This window comes from Panulirus ornatus, chromosome 55 (genome assembly GCF_036320965.1).
Source record: "Panulirus ornatus isolate Po-2019 chromosome 55, ASM3632096v1, whole genome shotgun sequence".
Classification (NCBI taxonomy): Eukaryota; Metazoa; Arthropoda; class Malacostraca; order Decapoda; family Palinuridae; genus Panulirus; species Panulirus ornatus.
In genome coordinates this window covers 16,645,380-16,671,696 of record NC_092278.1, presented here as the reverse complement: position 1 = coordinate 16,671,696, position 26,317 = coordinate 16,645,380, and the positions used below count along the sequence as shown (strand labels likewise).

General features: G+C 40.9%; 1 protein-coding gene across 15 annotated transcripts in view; it reads right to left on the bottom strand.

Annotated features, from left to right (window-relative positions):
- Rab3-GEF (Rab3 GDP-GTP exchange factor) overlaps positions 1–26,317 on the bottom strand; it is a 356,394-nt gene that overhangs the window by 138,415 nt on the left and 191,662 nt on the right. For 14 of the 15 annotated variants that reach the window (XM_071692889.1, XM_071692877.1, XM_071692876.1 and 11 more), the window contains one exon: positions 2,905–3,006. The exons of the other annotated variant lie outside the window; for it this stretch is intronic. In XM_071692889.1, the coding sequence (XP_071548990.1) occupies positions 2,905–3,006 (102 nt within the window). The remainder of the gene's footprint in view (positions 1–2,904; positions 3,007–26,317) is intronic. 15 annotated transcript variants of the gene reach the window in all.

Below are 26,317 nucleotides of genomic sequence, written 5' to 3'. Positions count from 1 at the left end.
CCCCTCTTTCCAAAACTCTTGCATTCACCTCCCTAACAACCCCATCCATAAACAAATTAAACAACCATGGAGACATCACACACCCCTATCGCAAATCTACATTCACTGAGAACAAATCAATTCCCTCTCTTCCTACACGTACACATGCCTTACATCCTCGATAAAAACTTTTCACTGCTTCTAACAACTTGCCTCCCACACCATATATTCTTAATACCTTCCACAGAGCATCTCTATCAACTCTATCATATGCCTTCTCTAGACCATAAATGCTACAAACAAATCCATTTGCTTTTCTAAGTATTTCTCACATACATTCTTCAAAGCAAACACCTGATCTACACATCCTCTACCACTTCTGAAACCAATCCTCTACCACTTCTGAAACCACACTGCTCTTTCCCAATCTGATGCTCTGTACATGCCTTCACCCTCTCAATCAATACCCTCCCATATAATTTACCAGGAATACTCAACAAACTTATACCTCTGTAATTTGAACACTCACTTTTATCCCCTTTGCCTTTGTACAATGGCACTATGCACACATTCCGCCAATCCTCAGGCATCTTACCATGAGTCATGCATACATTAAATAACCTTACCAACCAGTCAACAATACAGTCACCCCCTTTTTTCACAAATTTCACTGCAATACCATCCAAACCCGCTGCCTTGCCGGCTTTCATCTTCCGCAAAGCTTTTACTACCTCTTCTCTGTTTCCCAAATCATTTTCCCTAACCGTCTCACCTTGCACACCAGCTCAACCAAGACACCCTATATCTGCCACTCTATCATCAAACACATTCAACAAACCTTCAAAATACTCACTCCATCTCCTTCTCACATCACCACTACTTGTTATCACCTCCCCACTTGCCCCCTTCAAGAAAAGTTCCCATTTGTTCCCTTGTCTTACACACTCTATTTACCTCCTTCCAAAACTTTTTATTGTCCCTAAAATTTGATGATACTCTCTCACCCAAACTCTCATTTGCCCTCTTTTTCACCTCTTGCACCTTTCTCTTGACCTCCTGCCTCTTTCTTTTATACATCTCCTACTCATTTGCATTATTTCCCTGCAAAAATCGTCTAAATGCCTCTCTCTTCTTTTCACTAATAATCTTACTTATTCATCCCACCACTCACTACCCTTTTTTCTTATTTTATATTTATTATACTTTGTTGCTGTCTCCCGCGTTAGCAAGGTAATGCAAGGAAACAGACGGAAGAATGGCCCAACCAACCCATATACACATGTATATAAATACATGTCCACACATGCACATATACATCTCAATGTATACATATATATATACACACACAGACATATACATAAATACACATGTACATAATTCATTCCATCAGCCCTTATTCATTCCCGCCGCCACACATGAAATGACAACCCCTCCCCCCGCATGTGCGCAAGGTAGCGCTAAGAAAAGACAACAAAGGCCACATTCGTTCACATTCAGTCTAGCTGTCATGTATAATGCATCGAAACCACAGCTCCCTTTCCACATCCAGGCCCCACAAAACTTTCCATGGTTTACCCCAGACGCTTCACATGCCCTGGTTCAATCCATTGACAGCACGTCCACCCCAGTATACCACATCGTTCCAATTCACTCTATTCCTTGCACGCCTTTCACACTCCTGCATGTTCAGGCCCCAATCACTCAAAATCTTTTTCACTCCATCTTTCCACCTCCAATTTGGTCTCCCACTTCTCGTTCCCTCCACCTCTGACACATACATCCTCTTTGTCAATCTTTCCTCTCTCATTCTCTCCATGACCAAACCATTTCAAAACACCCTCTTCTGCTCTCTCAACCACACTCTTTTTATTACCACACATCTCTCTTACCCTTTCATTACTTACTCAATCAAACCACCTCACACCACACATAAATAGAAAATATAAATAAAAAATCAATTTCATACTTGATCACTGTTTCCCATGTTAATAAATGTGTGTGTGCTCATATTGTGTTAGCTAGTCTGACAACTGCAATGCCAATTCCCAAGTCTGAGGACAACAGCATCCAACCCTATGTATATCTCACTTTACAAAATCTTGACAGTTCATTTCCAATTCCTGAAGTCAGGAAGTCAAAGAACAATGCTATAACATGATATTCTAAATGTGTTTTATCATTCTTTCTTTTCTTTCACACTATTTGCCATTTCCCGCGATAGCGAGGTAGCGTTAAGAACAGAGGACTGGGCTTTTGAGGGAATATCCAAACCTGGCCCCCTTCTCTGTTCCTTCTTTTGGAAAATAAAAAAAAAAAAAAAAAACGAGAGGGGGAGGATTTCCAGCCCCCCGCCTGTGTTTTATCTATCATGGCAAATAATCTTGTATATCTGTACTTGATCTTCGAATGTTCATAACAAATTGCATACTCTCGATATGAAATCAGTACTACAAAGTCAGTGATGGTACATTTATGAATCTTTGGTTGTATTCTATTTTGTTCTAACATGTATGCTAAAAAGTTACATTTTTTGTCAACTGAACATTTGCCTATACACAAAACTGAAACATCTGCCTGTACCATATTTTGCTTCTAAGCTCAAGTAGGATATACAGCACATTACTAACTGATGTTTGCTATTTAGATAATGTACTAAATTTATCAAACTTAGTACATCTTAAGACATTTTCTTTCTCTAAACCCACATTTTTTGTGACCCTATGTACAATATGCTGAAGAACTCTAGATTTGAAGTATCTGTTTTGAAAAAATATAATAAGATCAAGAGATGTTGCACAAATATATATCAACACCTACAACTCACTTTTTCCTAACAAAATATTTATCAACAGATAATAGTAGATAAAAAAATGCTTTAATATAGTTCTCAAGAGTAGCAATCTCGATCCTGCTGGGTACTCCTACCTTTGGGGAAAGGTCCAAAAGGCTGTGCCCTATCCCTGGTCCTGGCGGTGCCCACACTTAGGTTGGAGGGACTCACACTGCGACTCCCAGGTCCACGTGCACCTGTTAGGCAACATGGTTCACACTGGGGTCCCATCATAAGTAATATCCCACAAGTCTCTCATCCAAAGTCCTTCACAAAATCAGTAAAACTATGTGTGTTACTTAGCAGCAAGTGACTAATTCAATATTTCAGTTATGGAATACAGCCAAATCTGTTCATATCAAAGAATTGACTTACTTCTTCAGTGTTTGATAAAACCAGAGGCCTTAGTCAATAGCACTGCTTTTGGCACTTATCTTCAAAATGAGAGAATATTTTAGCAAATTTCAAGGTATTAATTACACCTTACTTCAAATTGCTGTTACTAATGTCAATTCATTCAAAAGCAGCAAAAAAAAAAAAAAAGCATCCTAAATCATGAAAATTACATTCTCAGTCTATGAAGATGTCAAATAACAAATCACAAAATAATCTTTTATACTAAACGGGCAATATACAGTAAGATATAAAAATCTATTCAAGTAGTGTGTTTACAAAGTTACCTATAGTGAACAATTTTTTGCATTTTTAAAAGGACTGGCCACTGGTATATAAAGTGAAATCTGTTTCTGATAATATCAATGAGAAGGATATCATTTTCATGAAATTTCTTGCAGTTATATTCAGAAGATTCTCTTAAACTGTGATTCTGTCTAAAATCAAAATATTTTGCACAATGTTCCAAACAAATAATCTGGCTTACTAACAAGCCATAGTATTCCATAACCCTTTAGACATGCAAAGCTTAAGCAATTTCATGATCTAATACACACCTATGATTCAAAATGTAATGAAATTCTGTTCCATCACAAAAGAGCTCAGATAACTCACTTTCACCTGGTCATTTTCTAAATATACTACACAGAGAAAAATTATGCATCTTGCCTTCCCTTCTACTGTGCTTAAGGGTAAGCAATCTAACACAGCTGTATTCAAATATAAATGAGGCTAAAACAATCATAGTAATGATATGTGACTGTAGTAATAGCACAGAACTGTAATTGCTAATACATGTCATTATCATCATCATCATAAATATTACTATTATTATAATTTTCTAATATCACCACTACTCTAAGTACTATCACTATCATGATAATCATCATTAATATCAAAGGTATAAACATTTTCATTTACACTAAGCATTCCTGGATTGTATTTATAACTTTTGTGAAAATCGCTCATCTTCAAGATACACAGCTATTAGTGAAAATGCAATGCTGAGCAGTGAGGTAGTAGCAACATAATCTGTTTTTAGAGATTATCATTACTATCTTCATCTTTTATTTTCTTATCAGTTTCATCTTAATTCAGTAGGAAATAAAAATGCCATGATTGCACAGATATTACAACACAAGGCAGGAAAATGAGAGCAGTATAATAATAATGAGAGGGGCTAGTCTTTTCTTATGAACACACCACTAAATTTGGAATCATAAATGAAAAGTATGAGGCTAGGTATTCATTTTACCCAACTTCAGTTCCAGCATGTTTATTTACTAATGTACTGAAAAAGTTTTTTACATATTCATTCACATAAATATCTGCAATGTTATAAATAATAATAATAATAATAATAATAATAATAATAATAATAATAATGATAATAATAATAATAATAACAATAATAATAGTGTAAAAAAAATTGTAACCCTGGTTCTTGACAATAACTCAAATTCATATGCTAAACTTTCATGAGAGAAGAAGAGTGAAATCAAGTACTCATCAGTCCAGAACCATTACCAGTTCCTTGCTTCAAAATGGTTACATGGACTCGAGAGCTTATAAAGATATTCTTCCCAGGTATTACAATCAGCTCTGGGTAAAATGCAAAAAACTCTAAACAAAGAATCTCTTCAAAAATACGGGGGTGGAATTAGTTCATCTTTCTTTTAAAACATTTGTTTAAGTATCTCATATCAGGGGAACTCAAGCACTGATTATAGGGGTGCAGCCTCTTTTCTTCCACCAACATTACAGTCTGGTATGTTCTGAGTGCCAGAGTGGCTTACTATGGATCTCAAAGTACAGTATCATGTATCATATAAAATACCATAGTCAGCGTATGTACAAACTATCTAGCTGTTCTTTTTTGACATGCTTTAGTCCATTCTGAGTACACCTATTTTCTATCAGTTTATCTAATAAAACTTGTCTGTGGCATCTTTTCAAGATTTCTTTACTTTTCTGGTAAATAGAAATTCAAGGAGTCTGCAGAAAACAGACCTTATTTCCTTTACAGCCCCTCCTTCGTTTGCAGATTTCAATTAATCAAAAGGGGTCCCATATCAGTGATTGTTCAAATGTTAAATTTTACTGTAATAAGATCATCAAATGTACATGAAAACTACATTTCATGTACATGTACAACCTGCCTTATATTTCTTGTGAATATATGTCTCGTGTTCTTTTCCTTGAGTTGGGAAGTGTGATAAAAAATAATCATATCTATATCAGAGTGGTATTAGACCATTTACCCTATACCACAGTCAAACATCCAGTCTAATGTCTTACAACCTTTTCACTTAAAGCAAAAAATAAAATTAATTCTTCAAAGACTCTTCTGTAAGAAAAAACTCAGTTTACTTGGAAAATTAGTATATTATTCAACATATGAATTAATAACTCAAAAGAAAGTATTAAGCCAATATATTCAACTAAAACATCATGCAGATCATGCACCTACTGATGAACAAAAACAAAACATCATGAAAACATAAAACATTGAAAAATTTAGTGCAGAAGCATTGTGAAAAACTAAAAATTTTTAGGTCAAACACAAGTGGAACAAGATAAGATACTGGTTCAAGTATCATTTCTTGCAATATAAATACTTTTACTGACACTGAATATAAAACAAAGTTTTGAAATTAATGAAAAGCCATTGCTCCTTTTGGGGAAGGTCAGTGAGCAAGGGAACTGAGAAAGCCCTAATCCCTCTAGAATAAATAGGAAATATCTAATAATATCCAATCAGTTACTCACCATATGCATCTGTCTCTTAAACATACAATTACTTTGTACAAACCACTGGTCAACACTATCTCACCTGTAGCCGAACTGCCACATTATGAATCCAAAGCCATAAAGTATCCAGATGAATGCATAAAGATTCACTCCAACAAAATGTTAGACTATACCAGTGGAAGTAAAAGAATGAAAAAAGGAAGAAAGAATAAGAAGAAAAAAGAGATCTGCTCACTGACCTTCTATGTGAAAAAAATAACTTTTTACAAGTTCAAAATCTGTTTACTTCCTAACAGGATTTGGTCATTATACCGGTAAGATGAGAACATCCCCAACTGGAGGATAGTGGGAAAATCAAACTAGTTTAGGGAAGAAATGGTGATAAGTGGTTTTAGAAGAGCTGCCTGTCACGTTTCCCAAAAACCCTTAACTAACTGAATAGTTTGTCTTGAAAAGGAATCCAAAGAATGTGGTAACAGGGTTGTGACTAGAATGTATTCAAAGATAATTCTTTTGGAGTTAAAGAGCTCTTACAACACAGAACATCATAATTTCTTTGGTAACGTTACCCAAAAAAGGATACAAGTAAGTCAAAACAAAAGCCAGACATTTCCCTAAATTGACTATGCCTCACTGACTAATTTACAAATTAAGAGTTCTATAAAAAACAAAAACTAGACATTTTCAAAGAAGCAGATCATGGTAGATTGCTTCCTTTCAACCCCTTTGAAGCAGAGGAAAAATTGATTTATCAATCCTGAACAACAGTGGCATTCTCTAGGAAAATATACACCTTTTCTTCAAGCACAATGCAATGGAAAGTGACCCTAAACAGCTGACTGTTAGTGGTACGATGTGGTCCAACTGATTTAAGTTGATCTGAGGTCAAAACACAGGTCCAGAAAAAGAGTACGAACAAAGTGTCATAAGATGTAAGAAAGGAAAAATACCCCTCAAGTGTCCTATAAAAGGTTTCTGAAAAGGATTCTCCTAAGGCAGCTTGTATGAGGGAAAAGTACCCCTCAAGTAGACTGAAGTCCCATATGTCGTCTCTGAAAAGGATTCTCCTCAGGCAGCTTAAGCCAAACTACAATCCATTGAGTTATGAGGTTTCTCACAGCAATTGTATTAAATTCTAAGTAAGTTGATACACAGTAATCCCAACCTCAAAATGGGATGATCTGCAGTAAAATCATTTTAAGCTATTATCAAAACTATTTCTATTATCACCATTCATTTTTTTCATAAATATCTACCAATTCCTATGTTAGTGAGGTAGCATCAAAAACAGAGGATGAGCCTTACGAGGAAAATCCTCACTTGCCCCACTTCTCTATTCCTTCTTTTGGAAAATTAAAAACTGGAGGAAAGGATTTCCAGCCTCCTGCTCCCTCCCCCTTCTTTTTGTGTCATCGGAGACAGCGACAAAGCAAAATAATAATAATAATAATAATAATAATAATAATAATAATAATAATAATAATAATAATATATATTTTTTTCATTTTGCTTTGTCGCTGTCTCCCACGTTTGCGAGGCAGCGCAAGGAAACTGACGAAAGAAATGGCCCAACCCACCCCCATACACATGTATATACATACACGTCCACACACGCAAATATACATACCTATACATCTCAATGTACACATATATATACACACACAGACACATACATATATACCCATGCACACAATGCACACTGTCTCCCTTTATTCATTCCCATCGCCACCTCGCCACACATGGAATACCATCCCCCTCCCCCCTCAAGTGTGCGAGGTAGCGCTAGGAAAAGACAACAAAGGCCCCATTCGTTCACACTCAGTCTCTAGCTGTCATGTAATAATGCACCTGAAACCACAGCTCCCTTTCCACATCCAGGCCCCACACAACTTTCCATGGTTTACCCCAGACGCTTCACATGCCCTGGTTCAACCCATTGACAGCACATCGACCCCGGTATACCACATCGTTCCAATTCACTCTATTCCTTGCCCTCCTTTCACCCTCCTGCATGTTCAGGCTCCGATCACTCAAAATCTTTTTCACTCCATCTTTCCACCTCCAATTTGGTTTCCCACTTCTCCTCATTCCCTCCACCTCTGACACATATATCCTCTTGGTCAATCTTTCCTCACTCATTCTTTCCATGACCAAACCATATCAAAACATCCTTTTCTGCTCTCTCAACCACACTCTTTTTATTACCAGACGTCTCTCTGACCCTATTACTACTTAGTGGATAAAACCACCTCACACCACATATTGTCCTCAAACATCTCATTTCCAGCACATCCACCCTCCTGCGCACAGCTCTATCTATAGCCCACGCCTCACAACCATATAACATTGTTGGAACCACTATTCCTTCAAACATACCCATTTTTGCTTTCCGAGATAATGTTCTCGACTTCCACACATTCTTCCAATTCCCAGATCTTTCGCCCCCTACCCCACCCTATGATTCACTTCCGCTTCCATGGTTCCATCCGCTGCCAAATCCACTCCCAGATATCTAAAACACTTTACTTCCTCCAGATTTTCTCCATTCAAACTTACCTCCCAATTGACTTGTCCCTCAACCCTACTGTACCTAATAACCTTGTTCTTATTCACATTTACTCTCAGCTTTCTTCTTTCACACACTTTACCAAACTCAGTCACCAGCTTCTGCAGTTTCTCACACGAATCAGCCACCAGCACTATATCATCAGCGAACAACAACTGACTCACTTCCCAAGCTCTCTCATCCACAACAGACTGCATACTTGCCCCTCTTTCCAAAACTCTTGCATTCACCTCCCTAACAACCCCATCCATAAACAAATTAAACAACCATGGAGACATCCCACACCCCTGCCGCAAACCTACATTCACTGAGAACCAATCACTTTCATCTCTTCCTACACGTACACATGCCTTACATCCTCAATAAAAACTTTTCAATGCTTCTAACAACTTGTCTCCAACACCATATATTCTTAATACCTTCCACAGAGCATCCCTATCAACTCTATAATATGCCTTCTCCAGAACCATAAATGCTACATACAAATCCATTTGCTTTTCTAAGTATTTCTCACATACATTTTTCAAAGCAAACACCTGATCCACACACCTTCTACCCCTTCTGGAACCACACTACTCTTCCCGAATCTGATGCTCCGTACATGCCTTCACCCTCTCAATCAATACCCTCCCATATAATTTCCCAGGAATACTTAACAAACTTATACCTCTGTAATTTGATCACTCACTTTTATCACCTTTGCCTTTTGTATAATGGCACTATGCAAGCATTCTGCCAGTCCTCAGGCACCTCCCCATGAGTCATACATACAATAAATAACCTTACCAACCAGTCAATGATACAGTCACCCTCTTTTTTAATAAATTCCATTGCAATACAATCCAAACCCGCTATCTTGCCGGCTTTCATCTCCCGTAAAGCTTTTACTACCTCTTCTCTGTTTACCAAATCATTTTCCCTAACCTTCTCACTTTGCACACCACCTCGACCAAAACACCCTATATCTGCCACTCTATCATCAAAACACATACAACAAACCTTCAAAATACTCACTCCATCTCCTTCTCACATCACCACTACTTATTATCACCTCCCCATTAGCCTCTTTCACTGAAGATCCCATTTGTTCCCTTGTCTTACTCACTTTATTTACCTCCTTCCAAAACATCTTTATATATATAGAAGCAGTGAAAAGTTTTTATCTAGGATGTAAGGCATGTGTACGAGTAGGAAGAGAGGAAAGTGATTGGTTCTCAGTGAATGTAGGTTTGCGGAAGGGGTGTGTGATGTCTCCATGGTTGTTTAATTTGTTTATGGATGGGGTTATTAGGGAGGTGAATGCAAGAGTTTTGGAAAGAGGGGCAAGTATGAAGTCTCTTGTGGATGAGAGAGCTTGAGAAGTGAGTCAGTTGTTGTTCACTGATGATACGGCGCTGGTGGCTGATTCATGTGAGAAACTGCAGAAGCTGGTGACTGAGTTTAGTAAAGTGTGTGAAAGAAGAAAGTTAAGAGTAAATGTGAATAAGAGCAAGGTTATTAAGTACAGTAGGGTTGAGGGTCAAGTCAATTGGGAGGTAAGTTTGAATGGAGAAAAACTGGAGGAAGTAAAGTGTTTTAGATATCTGGGAGTGGATCTGGCAGCGGATGGAACCATGGAAGCGGAAGTGAATCATAGGGTGAGGGAGGGGGCGAAAATCCTGGGAGCTTTGAAGAATGTGTGGAAGTCAAGAACATTATCTCGGAAAGCTAAAATGGGTATGTTTGAAGGAATAGTGGTTCCAACAATGTTGTATGGTTGCAAGGCGTGGGCTATGGATAGAGTTGTGCGCAGGAGGGTGGATGTGCTGGAAATGAGATGTTTGAGGACAATGTGTGGTGTGAGGTGGTTTGATCGAGTAAGTAATGTAAGGGTAAGAGAGATGTGTGGAAATAAAAAGAACATGGTTGAGAGAGCAGAAGAGGGTGTTTTGAAATGGTTTGGGCACATGGAGAGAATGAGTGAGGAAAGATTGACCAAGAGGATATATGTGTCGGAGGTGGAGGGAATGAGGAGAAGTGGGAAACCAAATTGGAGGTGGAAAGATGGAGTGAAAAAGATTTTGTGTGATCGGGGCCTGAACATGCAGGAGGGTGAAAGGAGGGCAAGGAATAGAGTGAATTAGATCGATGTGGTATACCTGGGTTGATGTGCTATCAGTGGATTGAATCAGGGCATGTGAAGCATCTGGGGTAAACCATGGAAAGTTGTGTGGGGCCTGGATGTGGAAAGGGAGCTGTGGTTTCGGGCATTATTGTATGACAGCTAGAGACTGAGTTTGAACGAATGGGGCCTTTGTTGTCTTTCCCTAGTGCTACCTTGCACAGATGAGGGGGGAGGGGGATGGTATTCCATGTGTGGCGAGGTGGCAATGGGAATGAATAAAGGCAGACAGTGTGAATTGTGTGCATGGGTATATATGTATGTGTCTGTGTGTGTATATATATGTGTACATAGAGATGTATAGGTATGTATATTTGCGTGTGTGGACGTGTATGTATATACATTGTGTATGGGGGTAGGTTGGGCCATTTCTTTCGTCAGTTTCCTTGCGCTACCTCGCAAACGCGGGAGACAGCGACAAAGCAAAATAAATAAATAAAAATATAAATATATATCATCCCTGGGGATAGGGGAGAAAGAATACTTCCCACATATTCCCTGCGTGTTGTAGAAGACGACTAAAAGAGGAGGGAGCGGGGGGCTGGAAATCCTCCCCTCTCGTTTTTTTTCTAATTTTTGAAAAGAAGGAACAGAGAACGAGGCCAGGTGAGGATATTCCCTCAGAGGCCCAGTCCTCTGTTCTTAACGCTACCTTGTTAACGCGGGAAATGGCGAATAGTTTGAAAGAAAGATATATATATATATATATATATATATATACATATATATATATATATATATATATATATATATATATAAATATATATATCTATTTATTTATTATATACATATATATACATATAGGGGAGAAATAATACTTCTCACGTAATCCCTGCGTGTCGTAGAAGGCGACTAAAAGGGAAGGGAGCGGGGGGCTGGAAATCCTCCCCTCTCGTTTTTTAATTTTCCAAAAGAAGGAACAGAGAAGGGGGCCAGGTAAGGATATTCCCTCAAAGGTTCAGTCCTCTGTTCTTAACGCTACCTCGTTAACGCGGGAAATGGCGAATAGTATAAAATATATATATATAAATATATATATATATATATATATTTTTTTTTTTTTTTTTGCTTTGTTGCTGTCTCCCGCGTTTGCGAGGCAGCGCAAGGGAACAGACGAAAGAAATGGCCCAACCCACCCCCATACACACGTACATACATACGTCCACACACGCAAATATACATACCTACACAGCTTTCCATGGTTTACCCCAGACGCTTCACATGCCCTGATTCAATCCACTGACAGCACGTCAACCCCGGTATACCACATCGATCCAATTCACTCTATTCCTTGCCCTCCTTTCACCCTCCTGCATGTTCAGGCCCCGATCACACAAAATCTTTTTCACTCCATCTTTCCACCTCCAATATGGTCTCCCACTTCTCCTCGTTCCCTCCACCTCCGACACATATATCCTCTTGGTCAATCTTTCCTCATTCATTCTCTCCATGTGCCCAAACCATTTCAAAACACCCTCCTCTGCTCTCTCAACCACGCTCTTTTTATTTCCACACATCTCTCTTACCCTTACGTTACTTACTCAATCAAACCACCTCACACCACACATTGTCCTCAAACATCTCATTTCCAGCACATCCATCCTCCTGCGCACAACTCTATCCATAGCCCACGCCTCGCAACCATACAACATTGTTGGAACCACTATTCCTTCAAACATACCCATTTTTGCTTTCAGAGATAATGTTCTCGACTTCCACACATTCTTCAAGGCTCCCACAATTTTCGCCCCCTCCCCCACCCTATGATCCACTTCTACTTCCATGGTTCCATCCGCTGCCAGATCCACTCCCAGATATCTAAAACACTTTACTTGCTCCAGTTTTTCTCCATTCAAACTTGCCTCCCAATTGACTTGACCATCAACCCTACTGTACCTAATAACCTTGCTCTTATTCACATTTACTCAACTTTCTTCTTTCACACACTTTACCAAACTCAGTCACCAGCTTCTGCAGTTTCTCACATGAATCAGCCACCAGCACTGTATCATCAGCTAACAACAACTGACTCACTTCCCAAGCTCTCTCATCCCCAACAGACTTCATACTTGCCCCTCTTTCCAAAACTCTTGCCTTCACCTCCCTAACAACCCCATCCATAAACAAATTAAACAACCATGGAGACATCACACACCCCTGCCACAAACCTACATTCACTGAGAACCAATCACTTTCCTCTCTTCCTACACGTACAAATGCCTTACATCCTCGATAAAAACTTTTCACTGCTTCTAACAACTTGCCTCCCACACCATATATTCTTAATACCTTCCACAGAGCATCTCTATCAACTCTATCATATGCCTTCTCCAGATCCATAAATGCTACGTACAAATCCATTTGCTTTTCTAAGTATTTCTCGCATACATTCTTCAAAGCAAACACCTGATCCACACATCCTCTACCACTTCTGAAACCACACTGCTCTTCCCTAATCTGATGCTCTGCACATGCCTTCACCCTCTCAATCAATACCCTCCCATATAATTTACCAGGAATACTCAACAAACTTATACCTCTGTAATTTGAGCACTCACTCTTATCCCCTTTGCCTTTGTACAATGGCACTATGCACGCATTCCGCCAATCCTCAGGCACCTCACCATGAGTCATTTTTTTTTCTTTTTTTTTAACTATTCGCTATTTCCCGCGTTAGCGAGGTAGCGTTAAGAACAGAGGACTGGGCCTTTTTTGGAATATCCTCACCTGGGCCCCTCTGTTCCTTCTTTTGGAAAATTAAAAAAAAAAAAAAAGAGAGGGGAGGATTTCCAGCCCCCCGCTCCCTCCCCTTTTAGTCGCCTTCTACGACACGCCGGGAATACGTGGGAAGTATTCTTAATCCCCTATCCCCAGGGATAACCATGAGTCATACATACATTAAATAACCTTACCAACCAGTCAATAATACAGTCACCCCCTTTTTTTAATAAATTCCACTGCAATACCATCCAAACCTGCTGCCTTGCCGGCTTTCATCTTCCGCAAAGCTTTTACTACCTCTTCTCTGTTTACCAAATCATTTTCCCTAACCCTCTCACTTTCCACACCACCACGACCAAAACACCCTATATCTGCCACTCTATCATCAAACACATTCAACAAACCTTCATAATACTCACTCCATCTCCTTCTCACATCACCACTACTTGCTATCACCTCCCCATTTGCGCCCTTCACTGAAGTTCCCATTTGCTCCCTTGTCTTACGCACTTTATTTACCTCCTTCCAGAACATCTTTTTATTCTCCCTAAAATTTAATGATACTCTCTCACCCCAATTCTCATTTGCCCTCTTTTTCACCTCTTGCACCTTTCTCTTGACCTCCTGCCTCTTTCTTTTATACATCTCCCACTCATTTGCATTTTTTCCCTGCAAAAATCGTCCAAATGCCTCTCTCTTCTCTTTCACTAATAATCTTACTTCTTCATCCCACCACTCACTACCCTTTCTAATCAACCCACCTCCCACTCTTCTCATGCCACAAGCATCTTTTGCGCAATACATCACTGATTCCCTAAATACATCCCATTCCTCCCACACTCCCCTTACTTCCATTGTTCTCACCTTTCTCCATTCTGTACTCAGTCTCTCCTGGTACTTCCTCACACAAGTCTCCTTCCCAAGCTCACTTACTCTCACCACCCTCTTCACCCCAACATTCACTCTTCTTTTCTGAAAACCATACAAATCTTCACCTTAGCCTCCACCAGATAATGATCAGACATCCCTCCAGTTGCACCTCTCAGCACATTAACATCCAAAAGTCTCTCTTTCGCACGCCTGTCAATTAACACGTAATCCAATAATGCTCTCTGGCCATCTCTCCTACTTACATATGTATACTTATGTATATCTCGCTTTTTAAACTGGGTATTCCCAATCACCAGTCCTTTTTCAGCACATAAATCTACAAGCTCTTCACCATTTCCATTTACAACACTGAACACCCCATGTATACCAATTATTCCCTCAACTGCCACATTACTCACCTTTGCATTCAAATCACACATCACTATAACCCGGTCTCGTGCATGAAAACCACTAACACACTCATTCAGCTGCTCCCAAAACACTTGCCTCTCATGATCTTTCTTTTCATGCCCAGGTGCATATGCACCAATAATCACCCATCTCTCTCCATCCACTTTCAGTTTTACCCATATCAATCTAGAGTTTACTTTCTTACATTCTATCACATACTCCCACAACTCCTGTTTCAGGAGTACTGCTACTCCTTCCCTTGCTCTTGTCCTCTCACTAACCCCTGACTTTACTCCCAAGACATTCCCAAACCACTCTTCCTCCTTACCCTTGAGCTTTGTTTCACTCAGAGCCAAAACATCCAGGTTCCCCTCCTCAAACACACTACCTATCTCTCCTTTTTTCACATCTTGGTTACATCCACACACATTTAGACACCCCATATATATATATATATATATATATATATATATATATATTTTTTTTTTTTTTATTATACTTTGTCGCCGTCTCCCGCGTTTGCGAGGTAGCACAAGGAAACAGACGAAAGAAATGGCCCAACACCCCCCATACACACGTATATACACACGTCCACACACGCAAATATACATACCTACACAGCTTTCCATGGTTTACCCCAGACGCTTCACATGCCTTGATTCAATCCACTGACAGCACGTCAACCCCGGTATACCACATCGCTCCAATTCACTCTATTCCTTGCCCTCCTTTCACCCTCCTGCATGTTCAAGCCCCGATCACACAAAATCTTTTTCACTCCATCTTTCCACCTCCAATTTGGTCTCCCTCTTCTCCTCGTTCCCTCCACCTCCGACACATATATCCTCTTGGTCAATCTTTCCTCACTCATTCTCTCCATGTGACCAAACCATTTCAAAACACCCTCTTCTGCTCTCTCAACCATGCTCTTTTTATTTCCACACATCTCTCTTACCCTTACGTTACTTACTCGATCAAACCACCTCACACCACACATTGTCCTCAAACATCTCATTTCCAGCACATCCATCCTCCTGCGCACAACTCTATCCATAGTCCACGCCTTGCAACCATACAACATTGTTGGAACCACTATTCCTTCAAACATACCCATTTTTGCTTTCCGAGATAATGTTCTCGACTTCCACACATTCTTCAAGGCTCCCACAATTTTCGCCCCCTCCCCCACCCTATGATCCACTTCCGCTTCCATGTTTCCATCCGCTGCCAGATCCACTCCCAGATATCTAAAACACTTCACTTCCTCCAGTTTTTCTCCATTCAAACTCACCTCCCAATTGACTTGACCCACAACCCTACTGTACCTAATAACCTTGCTCTTATTCACATTTACTTTTAATTTTCTTCTTTCACACACTTTACCAAACTCAGTCACCAGCTTCTGCAGTTTCTCACATGAATCAGCCACCAGCGCTGTATCATCAGCAAACAACAACTGACTCACTTCCCAAGCTCTCTCATCCACAACAGACTTCATACTTGCCCCTCTTTCCAAAACTCTTGCATTCACCTCCCTAACAACCCCATCCATAAACAAATTAAACAACCATGGAGACATCACGCACCCCTGCCGCAAAACTACATTCACTGAGAACCAATCACTTTCCTCTCTTCCTACACGTACACATGCCTTACATCCTCGATAAAAACTTTTCACTGCTTCTAACAACTTGCCTCCCACACCATATATTCTTAATACCTTCCACAGAGCATCTCTATCAACTCTATCATATGCCTTCTCCAGATCCATAAATGCTACATACAAATCCATTTGCTTTTCTAAGTATTTCTCACATACATTCTTCAAAGCAAACACCTGATCCACACATCCTCTACACTTCTGAAACCACACTGCTCTTCCCCAATCTGATGCTCTGTACATGCCTTCACCCTCTCAATCAATACCCTCCCATATAATTTGCCAGGAATACTCAACAAACTTATACCTCTGTAATTTGAGCACTCACTCTTATCCCCTATGCCTTTGTACAATGGCACTATGCACGCATTCCGCCAATCCTCAGGCACCTCACCATGAGTCATACACACATTAAATAACCTTACCAACCAGTCAACAATACAGTCACCCCCTTTTTTAATAAATTCCACTGCAATACCATCCAAACCTGCTGCCTTGCCGGCTTTCATCTTCCGCAAAGCTTTTACTACCTCTTCTCTGTTTACCAACTCATTTTCCCTAATCCTTGCACTTTGCACACCACCTCGACCAAAACACCCTATATCTGCCACTCTATCATCAAACACATTCAACAAACCTTCAAAATACTCACTCCATCTCCTTCTCACATCACCACTACTTGTTATCACCTCCCCATTTGCGCCCTTCACTGAAGTTCCCATTTGCTCCCTTGTCTTACGCACTTTATTTACCTCATTCCAGAACATCTTTTTATTCTCCCTAAAATTTAAGGATACTCTCTCACCCCAACTCTCATTTGCCCTTTTTTTCACCTCTTGCACCTTTCTCTTGACCTCCTGTCTCTTTCTTTTATACGTCTCCCACTCAATTTCATTTTTTCCCTGCAAAAATCGTCCAAATGCCTCTCTCTTCTGTTTCACTAATACTCTTACTTCTTCATTCCACCACTCACTACCCTTTCTAATCAGTGAATGTAGGTTTGTGGCAGGGGTGTGTGATATCTCCATGGTTGTTTAATTTGTTTATGGATGGTGTTGTTAGGGAGGTGAATGCAAGAGTTTTGGAAAGAGGGGCAAGTATGCAGTCTGTTGGGGATGAGAGAGCTTGGGAAGTGAGTCAGTTGTTGTTCGCTGATGATACAGCGCTGGTGGCTGATTCATGTGAGAAACTGCAGAAGCTGGTGACTGAGTTTGGTAAAGTGTGTGAAAGAAGAAAGTTAAGAGTAAGTGTGAATAACAGCAAGGTTATTAGGTACAGTAGGGTTGAGGGTCAATTCAATTGGGAGGTGAGTTTGAATGGAGAAAAACTGGAGGAAGTGAAGTGTTTTAGATATCTGGGAGTGGATCTGGCAGCGGATGGAACCATGGAAGTGGAAGTGGATCATAGGGTGGGGGAGGGGGCGAAAATTCTGGGAGCCTTGAAGAATGTGTGGAAGTCGAGAACATTATCTCGGAAAGCAAAAATGGGTATGTTTGAAGGAACAGTGGTTCCAACAATGTTGTATGGTTGCGAGGCGTGGACTATGGATAGAGTTGTGCGCAGGAGGATGGATGTTCTGGAAATGAGATGTTTGAGGACAATGTGTGGTGTGAGGTGGTTTGATCGAGTAAGTAACGTAAGGGTAAGAGAGATGTGTGGAAATAAAAAGAGCGTGGTTGAGAGAGCAGAAGAGGGTGTTTTGAAATGGTTTGGTCACATGGAGAGAATGAGTGAGGAAAGATTGACCAAGAGGATATATGTGTCGGAGGTGGAGGGAACGAGGAGAAGAGGGAGACCAAATTGGAGGTGGAAAGATGGAGTGAAAAAGATTTTGTGTGATCGGGGCCTGAACATGCAGGAGGGTGAAAGGAGGGCAAAGAATACAGTGAATTGGAGCGATGTGGTATACCGGGGTTGACGTGCTGTCAGTGGATTGAATCAAGGCATGTGAAGCGTCTGGGGTAAACCATGGAAAGCTGTGTAGGTATGTATATTTGCGTGTGTGGACGTATGTATATACATGTGTATGGGGGGGGTTGGACCATTTCTTTCGTCTGTTTCCTTGCGCTACCTCGCAAACGCGGGAGACAGCGACAAAGTATAAAAAAAAAAATATATATATATATATATATATATATATATATATATATATCCACACACGCACATATACATACCCATACACTTTAACGTATACATATATATACATACACAGACATCTACATATATACACATGTACATAATTCATACTTGCTGCCTTTATTCATTCCTGTCACCATCCTGCCACACAAGAAATGACAACCCCCTCCCTCGCATGCACGCGAGGTAGCACTAGGAAAAGACAAGAAAAGCCACATTCGTTCACACTCAGTCTCTAGCTGTCATGTATAGTATATTTATTTATCTATTTATATTTTATTTTCCTTTGTTGCTGTCTCCCGCGTTGGCGAGGTAGCGCAAAGTGAGAGGGCCAGGGAAAATGATTCAGCAAATAGAGAAGAGGCAGCAAAAGCCCCGCGGAAGATGAAAGCCGGCAAGGCAGCAGGCCCGGACGGCACTGTAGTGGAATCTAAAATGGGAAACCATGAATCATACATACATTAAATAACCTTACCAACCAGTCAACAATACAGTCACCCCCTTTTTTAATAAATTCCACTGCAATACCATCCAAACCTGCTGCCTTGCCGGCTTTCATCTTTCGCAAAGCTTTTACTACCTCTTCTCTGTTTCCAAATCATTTTCCCTAACCCTCTCACTTTGCACACCACCTCGACCAAAACACCCTATATCTGCCACTCTATCATCAAACACATTCAACAAACCTTCAAAATACTCACTCCATCTCCTTCTCACATCACCACTACTTGTTATCACCTCCCCATTAGCCCCCTTCACTGAAGTTCCCATTTGTTCCCTTGTCTTACGCACTTTATTTACTTCCTTCCAAAACATCTTTTTATTCTCCCTAAAATCTAATGATACTCTCTCACCCCAATTCTCATTTGCCCTCTTTTTCACCTCTTGCACCTTTCTCTTGACCTCCTGCCTCTTTCTTTTATACATCTCCCACTCATTTGCATTTTTTCCCTGCAAAAATCGTCCAAATGCCTCTCTCTTCTCTTTCACTAATAATCTTACTTCTTCATCCCACCACTCACTACCCTTTCTAATCAACCCACCTCCCACGCTTCTCATGCCACAAGTATCTTTTGCGCAAGCCATCACTGCTTCCCTAAATACATCCTATTCCTCCCCCACTCCCCTTACCTCCTTTGTTCTCACCTTTTTCCATTATGAATTCAGTCTCTTTCTAGTACTTCCTCACGCAAGTCTCCTTCCCAAGCTCACTTACTCTCACCATTCTCTTCACCCCAACATTCACTCTTCTTTTCTGAAAACCCATACAAATCTTCACCTTCGCCTCCACATGATAATGATCAGACATCCCTCCAGTTGCACCTCTCAGCACATTAACATCCAAAAGTCTCTCTTTCGTGTGCCTATCAATTAACACCTAATCCAATAGCGCTCTCTGGCCATCTCTCCTACTTACATATGTATACTTATGTATATCTCGCTTTTTAAACCGGGTATTCCCAATCATCAGTCCTTTTTCAGCACATAAATCTACAAGCTCTTCACCATTTCCATTTACAACACTGAACACCCCATGTATACCAATTATTCCCTCAACTGCCACATTACTCACCTTTGCATTCAAATCACACATCACTATAACCCGGCTCCGTGCATAAAACCACTAACACACTCATTCAGCTGCTCCCAAAACACTTGCCTCTCATGATCTTTCTTTTCATGCCCAGGTTGCATATGCACAATAATCACCCAAAAATCTCTCTCCATCCACTTTCATTTAACCAATCAATCTAGATTTACTTCTAAACATTCTATCACAAAACCCACACAACTCCTGTTTCAGGAGTACTGCAACTCCTTCCCTTGCTCTTGTCCTCTCACTAACCCCTGACTTTACTCCCAAGACATTCCCAAACCACTCTTCCTCCTTACCCTTGAGCTTTGTTTCACTCAGAGCCAAAACATCCAGGTTCCCTCCTCAAACACACTACCTATCTCTCCTTTTTCACATCTTGGTTACATCCACACACATTTAGAACACCCCATATAATTATATATATATATAAATATATATATATATATTTTTTTTTTTTTTTTATACTTTGTCGCTGTCTCCCGCGTTTGCGAGGTAGCGCAAGGAAACAGACGAAAGAAATGGCCCAACCCCCCCCCCATACACATGTACATACACACGTCCACACACGCAAATATACATACCTACACAGCTTTCCATGGTTTACCCCAGACGCTTCACATGCCTTGATTCAATCCACTGACAGCACGTCAACCCCTGTATACCACATCGCTCCAATTCACTCTATTCCTTGCCCTCCTTTCACCCTCCTGCATGTTCAGGCCCCGATCACACAAAATCTTTTTCACTCCATCTTTCCACCTCCAATTTGGTCTCCCTCTTCTCCTCGTTCCCTCCACCTCCGACACATATATCCTCTTGGTCAATCTTTCCTCACTCATTCTCTCCATGTGCCCAAACCATTTCAAAACACCCTCTTCTGCTCTCTCAACCACACTCTTTTTATTTCCACACATCTCTCTTACCCTTACGTTACTTACTCGATCAAACCACCTCACACCACACATTGTCCTCAAACATCTCATTTCCAGCACATCCATCCTCCTGCGCACAACTCTATCCATAGCCCACGCCTCGCAACCATACAACATTGTTGGAACCACTATTCCTTCAAACATACCCATTTTTGCTTTCCGAGATAATGTTCTCGACTTCCACACATTCTTCAAGGCTCCCACAATTTTCGCCCCCTCCCTCACCCTATGATCCACTTCCGCTTCCATGTTTCCATCCGCTGCCAGATCCACTCCCAGATATCTAAAACACTTCACTTCCTCCAGTTTTTCTCCATTCAAACTCACGTCCCAATTGACTTGACCCACAACCCTACTGTACCTAATAACCTTGCTCTTATTCACATTTACTTTTAATTTTCTTCTTTCACACACTTTACCAAACTAAGTCACCAGCTTCTGCAGTTTCTCACATGAATCAGCCACCAGCGCTGTATCATCAGCTAACAACAACTGACTCACTTCCCAAGCTCTCTCATCCCCAACAGACTTCATACTTGCCCCTCTTTCCAAAACTCTTGCATTCACCTCCCTAACAACCCCATCCATAAACAAATTAAACAACCATGGAGACATCACACACCCCTGCCGCAAACCTACATTCACTGAGAACCAATCACTTTCCTCTCTTCCTACACGTACACATGCCTTACATCCTCGATAAAAACTTTTCACTGCTTCTAACAACTTGCCTCCCACACCATATATTCTTAATACCTTCCACAGAGCATCTCTATCAACTCTATCATATGCCTTCTCCAGATCCATAAATGCTACATACAAATCCATTTGCTTTTCTAAGTATTTCTCACATACATTCTTCAAAGCAAACACCTGATCCACACATCCTCTACCACTTCTGAAACCACACTGCTCTTCCCCAATCTGATGCTCTGTACATGCCTTCACCCTCTCAATCAATACCCTCCCATATAATTTACCTGGAATACTCAACAAACTTATACCTCTGTAATTTGAGCATTCACTCTTATCCCCTTTGCCTTTGTACAATGGCACTATGCACGCATTCCGCCAATCCTCAGGCACCTCACCATGAGTCATACATACATTAAATAACCTTACCAACCAGTCAACAATACAGTCACCCCCTTTTTTAATAAATTCCACTGCAATACCATCCAAACCTGCTGCCTTGCCGGCTTTCATCTTCCGCAAGGCTTTCACTACCTCTTCTCTGTTTACCAAATCATTTTCCCTAACCCTCTCACTTTGCACACCACCTCGACCAAAACACCCTATATCTGCCACTCTATCATCAAACACATTCAACAAACCTTCAAAATACTCACTCCATCTCCTTCTCACATCACCACTACTTGTTATCACCTCCCCATTTGCGCCCATTTGGTTCTCAGTGAATGTAGGTTTGCGGCAGGGGTGTGTGATGTCTCCATGGTTGTTTAATTTGTTTATGGATGGGGTTGTTAGGGAGGTAAATGCAAGAGTTTTGGAAAGAGGGGCAAGTATGAAGTCTGTTGGGGATGAGAGAGCTTGGGAAGTGAGTCAGTTGTTGTTCGCTGATGATACAGCGCTGGTGGCTGATTCATGTGAGAAACTGCAGAAGCTGGTGACTGAGTTTGGTAAAGTGTGTGGAAGAAGAAAGTTAAGAGTAAGTGTGAATAAGAGCAAGGTTATTAGGTACAGTAGGGTTGAGGGTCAAGTCAACTGGGAGGTGAGTTTGAATGGAGAAAAACTGGAGGAAGTGAAGTGTTTTAGATATCTGGGAGTGGATCTGGCAGCGGATGGAACCATGGAAGCGGAAGTGGATCATAGGGTGGGGGAGGGGGCGAAAATTCTGGGGGCCTTGAAGAATGTGTGGAAGTCGAGAACATTATCTCGGAAAGCAAAAATGGGTATGTTTGAAGGAATAGTGGTTCCAACAATGTTGTATGGTTGCGAGGCGTGGGCTATGGATAGAGTTGTGCGCAGGAGGATGGATGTGCTGGAAATGAGATGTTTGAGGACAATGTGTGGTGTGAGGTGGTTTGATCGAGTGAGTAACGTAAGGGTAAGAGAGATGTGTGGAAATAAAAAGAGCGTGGTTGAGAGAGCAGAAGAGGGTGTTTTGAAGTGGTTTGGGCACATGGGGAGAATGAGTGAGGAAAGATTGACCAAGAGGATATATGTGTTGGAGGTGGAGGGAACGAGGAGAAGAGGGAGACCAAATTGGAGGTGGAAAGATGGAGTGAAAAAGATTTTGTGTGATCGGGGCCTGAACATGCAGGAGGGTGAAAGGAGGGCAAGGAATAGAGTGAATTGGAGCGATGTGGTATACCGGGGTTGACGTGCTGTCAGTGGATTGAATCAAGGCATGTGAAGCGTCTGGGGTAAACCATGGAAAGCTGTGTAGGTATGTATATTTGCGTGTGTGGACGTATGTATATACATGTGTATGGGGGGGGTTGGGCCATTTCTTTCGTCTGTTTCCTTGCGCTACCTCGCAAACGCGGGAGACAGCGACAAAGTATAAAAAAAGAAAAAAAAATATATATATATATATATATATATATATATATCCACACACGCACATATACATACCCATACACTTTAACGTATACATATATATACATACACAGACATCTACATATATACACATGTACATAATTCATACTTGCTGCCTTTATTCATTCCCGTCACCATCCTACCACACAAGAAATGACAACCCCCTCCCTCGCATGCACGCGAGGTAGCACTAGGAAAAGACAAGAAAGGCCACATTCGTTCACACTCAGTCTCTAGCTGTCATGTATAGTATATTTATTTATCTATTTATTTTTATTTTCCTTTGTTGCTGTCTCCCGCGTTGGCGAGGTAGCGCAAAGTGAGAGGGCCAGGGAAAATGATTCAGCAAACAGAGAAGAGGCAGCAAAAGCCCCGCGGAAGATGAAAGCCGGCAAGGCAGCAGGCCCGGACGGCACTGTAGCGGAATCTAAAATGGGAAACCATGAATCATACATACATTAAATAACCTTACCAACCAGTCAACAATACAGTCACCCCCTTTTTTAATAAATTCCACTGCAATACCATCCAAACCTGCTGCCTTGCCGGCTTTCATCTTTCGCAAAGCTTTTACTACCTCTTCTCTGTTTCCAAATCATTTTCCCTAACCCTCTCACTTTGCACACCACCTCGACCAAAACACCCTATATCTGCAACTCTATCATCAAACACATTCAACAAACCTTCAAAATACTCATTCCATCTCCTTCTCACATCACCACTACTTGTTATCACCTCCCCATTAGCCCCCTTCACTGAAGTTCCCATTTGTTCCCTTGTCTTACGCACTTTATTTACCTCCTTCCAAAACATCTTTTTATTCTCCCTAAAATTTAATGATACTCTCTCACCCCAATTCTCATTTGCCCTCTTTTTCACCTCTTGCACCTTTCTCTTGACCTCCTGCCTCTTTCTTTTATACATCTCCCACTCATTAGCATTTTTTCCCTGCAAAAATCGTCCAAATGCCTCTCTCTTCTCTTTCACTAATACTCTTACTTCTTCATCCCACCACTCACTACCCTTTCTAATCAACCCACCTCCCACGCTTCTCATGCCACAAGTATCTTTTGCACAAGCCATCACTGCTTCCCTAAATACATCCCATTCCTCCCCCACTCCCCTTACCTCCTTTGTTCTCACCTTTTTCCATTATGAATTCAGTCTCTCCTAGTACTTCCTCACGCAAGTCTCCTTCCCAAGCTCACTTACTCTCACCATTCTCTTCACCCCAACATTCACTCTTCTTTTCTGAAAACCCATACAAATCTTCACCTTCGCCTCCACAAGATAATGATCAGACATCCCTCCAGTTGCACCTCTCAGCACATTAACATCCAAAAGTCTCTCTTTCGTGTGCCTATCAATTAACACCTAATCCAATAGCGCTCTCTGGCCATCTCTCCTACTTACATATGTATACTTATGTATATCTCGCTTTTTAAACCGGGTATTCCCAATCACCAGTCCTTTTTCAGCACATAAATCTACAAGCTCTTCACCATTTCCATTTACAACACTGAACACCCCATGTATACCAATTATTCCCTCAACTGCCACATTACTCACCTTTGCATTCAAATCACCCATCACTATAACCCAGTCTTGTATATCAAAGCCACTAACACACTCATTCAGCTGCTCCCAAAGCACTTGCCTCACATGATCTTTCTTCTCATGCCCAGGTGCATATGCACCAATAATCACCCATCTCTCTCCATCCACTTTAAGTTTTACCCATATCAATCTAGAGTTTACTTTCTTACACTCTATCACAAACTCCCACAACTCCTGTTTCAGGAGTAGTGCTACTCTTTCCCTTGCTCTTGTCCTCTCACTAACCCCTAACTTTACTCCCAAGACATTCCCAAACCACTCTTCCCCTTTACCCTTGAGCTTCGTTTCACTCAGAGCCAAAACATCCAGGTTCCTTTCCTCAAACATGCTAACTATCTCTCCTTTTTTCTCATCTTGGTTACATCCACACACATTTTGACACACCAATCTGAGCCTTCGAGGAGCATGAGCACTCCCCACGTGACTCCTTCTTCTGTTTCCCCTTTTAGAAAGTTAAAACACAAGGAGGGGAGGGATAAGAAACAAGACAATAAGACTATAAACACAATTTCAACATACAGTAATGTCAAAGGCTGCTCAGAAAGGGCCTGTGCAAAGGCAAAGCCTCCATGACCAGGTCTCTGTGGTTTCGGGCATTACTGCATGACAGCTAGAGATTGAGTGTGAACGAATGGGGTCTTTGTTGTCCTTTCCTAGCGCTACCTCGCACACATGAGGGGGGACGGGGATGTTATTCCATGTGTGGCGAGGTGGCGATGGGAATGAATAAAGGCAGACAGTGTAAATTGTGTGCATGTGTATATATGTATGTCTGTGTGTGTATATATATGTGAACATTGAGATGTATGGGTATGTATACTTGCGTGTGTGGACATGTATGTATATACATATGTATGGGGATGGGTTGGGCCATTTCTTTCGTCTGTTTCCTTGCACTACCTCGCAAACGCGGGAGACAGTGACAAAGCAAAATAATAATAATAAAAAAACTGTTACATCACAAGTGTATTTTACTTTAAATGTGCAGGAATGAATATATTCTCAGAAATAACAGTACTTTTGCTGTATTTCAATGGCAAATAGGATAAAATACACAATGAAACAAAAGACTTTACCTAACCTTCAAGTGTTCAAGAGTTGTTTCTCGTTTTTCAACAGTTTTCCGTTATA